The sequence below is a fragment of the Phyllostomus discolor genome, chromosome 7, assembly GCF_004126475.2.
Source record: "Phyllostomus discolor isolate MPI-MPIP mPhyDis1 chromosome 7, mPhyDis1.pri.v3, whole genome shotgun sequence".
Taxonomy (NCBI): domain Eukaryota; kingdom Metazoa; phylum Chordata; class Mammalia; order Chiroptera; family Phyllostomidae; genus Phyllostomus; species Phyllostomus discolor.
Window position 1 is genome coordinate 6,548,360 of NC_040909.2, and position 7,751 is coordinate 6,556,110.

General features: G+C 52.7%; 1 protein-coding gene across 1 annotated transcript; it reads right to left on the reverse strand.

Annotated features, from left to right (window-relative positions):
- Positions 1-216: 216 nt before the first annotated feature.
- Positions 217-7,013, reverse strand: CCR2 (C-C motif chemokine receptor 2). Its single transcript, XM_028518299.2, has 2 exons — positions 6,678-7,013; positions 217-2,372 (listed from the first exon to the last, which is right to left on the reverse strand). Exon 2 carries the CDS (start codon positions 2,359-2,361, stop codon positions 1,237-1,239), a length of 1,125 nt encoding a protein of 374 aa, XP_028374100.1. The 5' UTR covers positions 2,362-2,372; positions 6,678-7,013; the 3' UTR covers positions 217-1,236.
- Between the last annotated feature and the right edge of the window lie 738 nt (positions 7,014-7,751).

Sequence of the window (7,751 nt, forward strand, 5' to 3'; positions counted from 1 at the left end):
ATCAATGTGCGGTTGCTGGGGGTTATGGCCTGCAACCCAAGAATGTACCCTGGCTGGGAATCGAACCTGGGACACTTTGGTTCCCAGCCCGCGCTCAATCCACTGAGCTATGCCAGCCAGGGCTCTTTTTTTTTTTTTATTTTTAATTAAAGATTTTACTTATTTATTTTTAGAGAGAGGGGAAAAGAGGGAGACAGAGAGAGAGAGAGTAACATCAATCGATTGCCCCTTGCGAGCCCCCAGCCAGGGACCTGGCCCGCAACCCAGGCATGTGCCCTGACTGGGAATCGAACCCACAGCCTTTCGCTTTGAGGAACAATGCCCACCCCGCTGAGCCAAGGCTGCTCTCACTCCTGCTACGGCCCTGCACCCTGATGGGGGGACTCATTGTCCCCACCCTTTCTCCTAATTGCTACCTGCAACCCTCCCCTTTCCCTGGAAAAACAAAACAAGGGCTTTATTTTTTTCATCTTGTTATAGATTATGCGTATTTCATAAACAACCATTTGTACACACTTTTATACAGGGGGATTAGCTGAAGAAACTGGGGGACAGTGGGAATCTACTGGATTGCAAAGGTAGGGTGCGTGGTCGGTATAGATAAAGCAGAATAAATCGAAAACGAAGTTATGGAGGAGAGGATCAGGGGGCTCAAGCAAAGGTGTCAGAAAGCGACTACAGCCCCTGAGCTCTCCGGGGCCTGGGGCAGCCTGCAAAGTCAAACACGGTGGGAGATGGGGCTAAGGACCGGTCCTTGCTGGGCCCAACGAGCAACCCCCTGACTTTCAGCCTCATCCAGGCTCCGCCATACTCACGCCCCCTCCTCTCTGTGCACACAGCCGACCCCACTCACCCTCACTCCCTCCACCCACGGCGGTCTCCCCGGGCACCTGGTTAAAGAGACTGCTGGAGTCAGGGAGCGGGCAAAGACACGGTGAAGACCGGGGGGAGAGCTAAACACGGGCTATTGGGGCATTGTCCCGGAACTGAGATGAGCTTGCTGCAGAGTCCAAGTCCCTGCCCACGGTTGTTCTGGAATATTCCCCAAGGACACGTCGGCTGTACAAGGGGTGACGTGAGTCTGTCTAGGTGCATGCAATGTCAAGGTTGTCAAGGTTCCTAGGCACTTGCTTGAGAGACTTGCAGACCTGTATACTTCAACAAACCCTCAAGGCGTGCTATCATAGAGAGATGGCCATGTCCCTTTAAAAATAACAAGCCGGCGGCTGCTCCTTTTTACAAGCCGGCTGAGACTTCCTGCTCCCCCGTGGAAGGGGTGTATCCTGAACTCACGCGATCCACGGTCTCCCGGTAGAAAATCGGGCACTGTTTGCAGAGGTGTTTGGCGATGTGCTTTCGCACGAACACGGAGACGTAGCGTCTGAACTTCTCGCCGACGAAGGCGTAGATGATGGGGTTGACGCAGCAGTGCGTCATCCCCAGGGTCTCTGTCACGTGGATGGCTTTGTCCAGCTGGCTGGCGGTCTCGCAGCTACTCACGTCGAAGAACACCTGGAAGGTGTCCAGGATGAGGGTGACGTTGTAGGGCGTCCAGAAAAGGAAGTAGCCGATCATGATCACGAAGATGAGCCTCACCGCCTTGTGCCTCTTCTTCTCGTTCCGACAGCGGAGCAGGGTCTTCAGGATCCCCGAGTAGCAGATGACCATGACCAGCAGCGGCAGGACCAGGCCCAAGATGGTCCTCATGATTGAATAGAAATTCTTCCATTCCACCGGGAAGTAAGGGCCACAGAAATGAGCACCGTCTTCAAGTTTGGTTTCGGTGAAGATGATGCCCGGGAGAGAGGCAAACGCGGCCACCACCCACGTGACCCCACTCGTGGCCACCCCGAACGTGACCGTCCTGGCTTTTAGAGCAAACACGGCATGGACGATCGCCAGGTACCTGTCAATGGTCAAGAGGATGATGAAGAAGATCCCCCCAAAATAACCAACCTGATACACCCCTGTGATTACTTTACACATCACGCCCCCCAAGACCCACTCATTTGTGACAGAGTGGATCCACACCGGCAGAGTCAGGAGCAGCAGCAGGTCGGAGATGGCCAGGTTGAGCAGGTAGATGTCAGTCATGCTCTTCAGCTTCTTGCAGTTGATCAGGGTGAGCACGACCAGCAGGTTGCCCACGAAGCCGACGGCGAACACCATCGAGTACAGCAGAGGCAGGAGCCAGACGGAGATCCGTTTCACGTCCACTTTTTTGCAGGGCTCGCTTTCCCCGTAGTCGAAAGGGGAGGTGGTGTCCTCCTCGTACCCCTTGATGTTCGTCACCAGCAGAGAATGAGCTGTGGCCAGCATGGGGTGGCCGAGCTGGGTCAGCGTGTCTTTATCGTCGCCCATCTCCCTGCGTCCTGCAAACAGAAAACAAGATGGAAACTCATGACGTGACGGCTGCAGTGCCCGGGTCTTAAAAATATTCTCGTCCCCCGTAAGCAGTGCCCGGTCTTTGTCTGTGCCTCGCAGCCACCCCCTTGAGAACATGCGTGCTAGTCCGTCACTTCCCTTCATTCCTAGCAGCAGAAGCCCGTCATCTCCCCGGCCACCATGTGCCAACAGCCTTGACCTTCCCCCAGAGCCCGACTCTCATTACGGGCAAACGTGCTGGACACTTGCTTTCTCTGCCTCCTCTGCACAGGACTCATTCCTGGATGGTCGTCAGAAGGAGGCTCTGGGCCCTGGCTGGCGTAGCTCAGTGAATTGAGTGCGGGCTGCGAACCAGGCATCACGGGTTCGATTCCCAGTCAGGGCACATGCCTGGGTTGCAGGCCATGGCCCCCAGCAACCGCACATTGATGTTTCTGTCTCTCTTTCTCTCTGCCTTCCCTCTCTAAAACTAAATAGATAAAATCTTAAAAAAAAAAAAAAGAAGGAGGCTCTGGTCGGGGGCTTCTGGGAACACTCTTCTCTGATACGAGAGATGCAAGACCCTTCCTCTCATGCAGCTTGTGTTGTGGGGATTTGGTGCCTGGGACTGTGACTGAGGGACCAGGGAAGTGAGCACATCTAAGCCGAGTCCGAATATCACCCAGTCCCACGCCCACCCTTGTGCTCCGGGAAGAGTCAGCCTCTGTGGTGAAAGCAAGACGGGGTGCGTGTTCTGGGACTTGCAGCCGAAAGCCTTCTGATACTCCTCTCAACTTTCTGCCTTCGTCATGTTGCCAACATTCTCTTATTCTCTTGCCACGGTTGTAATGACAACCCAATTTTTATTTAAAAAAAGAGATTTTATTTCTTTTTTTAGAGAGAGAGGAAGGGAGGGAGAAAGAGAGGGAGAGAAACATCGATGTGTAGTATGGATCGCCCAACCAGGGACCCAGCCTGCCACCCAGGCATGTGCCCTGAGTGGGAATCGAACCGGTGACCTTTCAGTTCCCAGGCCAGCACTCAACCCACTGCGCCACAGCGGCCGGAGCCACAGCTGCAGTGACCAATGCCCCGGCTTCATTTCAGATTCATCCTCGTCGGGCCTTTGAGCCTCCTGATAACGTCTCCCATATGAAACTCTTGGTTTGCAGGAGGTTAGCTCCTGCCTTACTGCGTCCTGTGAGTTTTCTTCACGGGGGCCTTCTTCCCTTGCCCAGGCGCCATCCTTGGCCCCCTCCTCTTCACCTTCTTCCTCTTTATTCTCGCTCCGGAGTCCTTCCTGGGGCATGTCACCTCATCTCAGGGGTCCAAGTCCCCTGAATACTAATGCTTTCCGAAGCTCTGTCTTCCAGTCCCATCTTTTGACTTCCATACCTCAGAGTGAAATTTTCCATTGCCTACTGCATATCTCCCCTTGGATTTACTCATTTAATCCGTATTTATTGAGCACCTACTAGGAGCCATGCTCTGTTTTAGGCGCTAGCACTACAACAGCGAGCAAAGTGGGCGTTACACAGGTACCTCCAATTCAACGTACCCCAGGGGAACAGCCCCGGAAACGGGCTTCGACCTGAGGATTCCTCATCTTGGCTGTTGTCTTTTACTCCATCACCCGAGAAGCAGAACTGAGCGTTATCCTGGTCCCCTCCTCTTTAGACTGGAAACCAGGCCAGGGGAGCCAGACAGACTAGATTTGAATCCTGCCTCCCATGTACAAGTTGCGTCATTTGGGGCCAATCACTTCTTTATCGGTTGGTTTCTTTGTGTATAAGGGACGGACTGTGCTGAGCTGCTGTGAAGATTACTGGAGACAAAGGCTTACTCCATCTGCATTGTTATGATGATGTCATCTGACTTCTAGCTCATAAACACCTCTGCGATCGATCCCCTCTGAGAGTCTTTCAACTGCCGCTTCCTTGCCTTGTCTACCTTTCACTTCTGGCTTTGTTGTGGTCTCTCCTTTGCTCAAAGCTCATTCCTGGCCACGCTCCCTCCCTCCCCGTCCTCTCTGCAGCTGGCATCGGATCCCGCACTTCTTGTCCAGGGGCTCCGCGATGTGTATGCGGTGGGACTTCAGAGGGAAAGCCCAGACGGCTCCTGACCCCTTTTCTGAGCTCTCGTCTCATCAGCTTCACGTCTAACCCCTTCTCAGATCCCAGACCCTGGGCTCCAGATAGAGCCCTCTTGTCTCCATGCCCCGCGAGCTCCTCATTTCCTTCGTGCAGCGATGGTTGTGCATGCGTTTACCCCTCTGCCTAGAATGGCCGGTGAGCTCCTCCTCCCCCCCCCCCCACTACCTCCTGCTCAAATTCCCCTTCTCTGTGGAGCCTCCTCCATCTGGTCACTCGTGTCATCTCATGACACGGGGCGAACCTCTTCATCAGCACTTATCACCGTGTCTGCTACCCCCTGTGTGCTCCTTGAAGCCAAGAACTAGGTCACAGTTCTGTCCCCAGCCCCGAGGGTGGCACCTGGCTAACAGGGGCACCAATGAGAGTATGCCATCTAACATCGTTCGGCTGGATTCTCAAGAATATTCATTTTTTCCTGGTTGTGGCTATGCGTTTGTTTCTATCTACGCACACATCTTATCTTTTTATAAATGCATGCATTCTTCAGTTTCCCCTGTGATTGATACATTTCCCAGAGCTTGCATTTCCTGTCACTGAGCCAGATTTCTTGAGATCTGTAGTTCCAAACAAGACCTCCGATCAGGCTTGGGAAACAAATGTGTCCACCTGAAGGATTACAACTGTAATTATTCATTGACCTCTCCTCAGGCTTCAGGTGCTATGCTGCATACTTTGCATGCATTAATTCATTTAATCTTTGCAACAAATTTGTGAGACAACTATGCATTTTACAAGTGAAGAAATGCAAGCATGGATGCATTAAATGGCTCCTGAATTCACAAAGCGAGTAATGGCTGAGCTGGAAGGGAACCCTGGGCTATCCAATTTCAAAAGCCCCCAGGGGCTTCCATCTCTGGGATCTGAGAGCAGAGGTGGGTGCAGAAGAACAGGTGCCAGATTGTCTAGGTAATCTCCCGTGCCTAAGAATCTACACTCATCCGCTTGATCATGCTCCACCCATGCATGTAGAAGTGCACATGTGTGTATGTGTGCACATGCATGCACACACACACAACACTTGCACCAGAACATACGCTCTGTGAGGGCAGAGATCTTTGACTTTGCAATGAGGCATCACAGTGCCCCAGAACGCAACCCAGCACATGGCGGCTACTAAGTAAACATCCACTGAGTAACCGGGTTAACAAAGCACTGGCAGGCTGCAAGTGGCTGAGACACAGGATGCCCCTCTGGGGACCAGACTCGCAGGTAACCCAGTGGGAGACCTCATACACATGAATGTACTGGGGATCCTAGTGCACAGCCCCTTGACTGCAGCAAGCTCTTGGGCTGCATTTGGTCAGGGTTTCGTCTCCCACTTTGTGTGGGCGAGTGTGGACTGCAATGGTGGTACTCGATGCTGGGCTCCAGTATCACACAGGAAGTCTGTCAGTTAGAAAGACTCAGCCCCGCACCTCGCTCTGATGATTCAGATGGGGGCTGAGGGGTACGACGGGGTGAGGTGCCCCACAGCCTCCCACTGTGTGTCCCCTGTGCTTTGTCGCTGACCTGCACCAGCCTCCAAGATGCCAGCCACCTCCTCTCCACTCCCTCTGTCGCTCCAGCCCACGCGGCTCCTGCCACAGCAGGCCCTTAGCAAGGGGGCTGGAGTGCACCAGCCTAGGTGTCACTTTCGGGTGTCAGGACACATCATGCAAAATCAATGAAACACTGCCTCTCAGGAAAATAAAGCCCTCCCTTCAGCCTCTGTGGACCCCCTGAATCGAGGCAAGAGACACATTTTGGTTGGGAGCCTTGGACTGTCACATATAAGGACTAGAGGGGGAGAAAATTCTGGGGAGAAAGTTCCAGCCCTTTAAAGCCTTTGCGGGGCTGGCTGGGAGGGACAGAGTGAGAGGAGCACTCCTTAAAAGACTTGGTTGTCCTCACTTTCTTGATTCTCCTACTTCAGCAGGCTCTCTGCTAACATCTGAGCCCTGGAGGGTGGTCTCACCCTGCTTTGCACTTCCTCCTTCTCGTCAGGGTCTCTCTTAACAATGCTGCTGAAGACACCATCCTCCAGCCCTCTCTCCCATCTTTTCATCCCCAAGTTCCTGGGCTGTGCAGGCCCCCAGGCTGCTCCCAGCCTCTGCAGCCCCAGAGCTGAGATGCTTGGAGCCTGTGGTTCCTAAAGTGATGGGAAAAGCACCCACAACTCACCCGTGGATGGCTCCTTCCAAGTGGCCCTGGTGTGTCAGGCTTCTCAGCAACAGAACCGAGCAGATCTGGAGGTAGGAACTGGGTGTGCAGAAGTAGGAAATAAAGTTTCCTGCAGAAGGAGAAGGCGGGGATACAAGAGTAAGGGTAAAGGTTTGAAGAAGAAGAAGAACAACAACAAAAGAATGATACAGTTCTTCTTTTTCCAGCCAGGAACTTTGTACACTAGGTCGAGGTCTCCAGAGTAGGATTAATTTTGAAATCTTGCTTTTGCAACCTTCAGAGGCAGGCAGGCAGGCACACCCTGTAATCTGCTCTTGAGTCTAACGGCTCTGGGCTTCTTTACCTTGTGGGTCTCTATCTCTAGAAATCTGCTCTCCTCTGCTCATGATAATTTGCATGCAAGTAGCACAAGAGAACTTCATTTCCTAGAGGATAAGTGCCCGGGGAGGCTGCTGGTGACAGCGGAGGACACATGATAAAGTGCTTCTGTGACAATGTGCCCTGGTCTCAGGGACATCGTGGAGTTAGGATCAGGTGGAACATTTCATTAAAGAGAGCATTTGCATGAAAGGGAATGCTAAATGGTCTTTTGGGTTACAGGTGACCTTGGTAAGAAGGACCTCGGTTATTATAGGTCCTACTTCTCAGAAAGATGTTTTCTTAAAAGAAAACACCATTGAGAAGATGGTGGAGTAGGAATCACCAGGAATCTCTCTCCCCGCCCAGACCAACAATTTTCCTGGGAGAATCAATCTGATGTAACTGTTTTGGAACTCTTGAGTCTATTGAAGGCTTGTACCTTTCTGGGGCTAGGCTTGCATTCTTAATTGCAGTTAACTTTGGTCAATTCAGCTTTTAATACAATAGCAGCTGCCCATCTCCCACACCCCACCCTCAGGCAACCTGGCCCAGGTTCCTGGAGCAGCTGGCCCACAGCTTGCAGGAGCCAGGGTGGGCAAATACCAGGGTGTGCCCTGATCACTGGGTCCTGCTTCTGATCTCAGAGGTGCAGACAAAGACACAGACAGCCATGCTGTTGCATTTCCCCCCTATTGCTGCAGGCCCCTCCTCCTC

What these genes read in the sequence shown, in the direction of transcription:
- CCR2 (XM_028518299.2), bottom strand. Translation starts at nt 2,361, where the DNA reads ATGGGCGACGATAAAGACACGCTGACCCAGCTCGGCCACCCCATGCTG.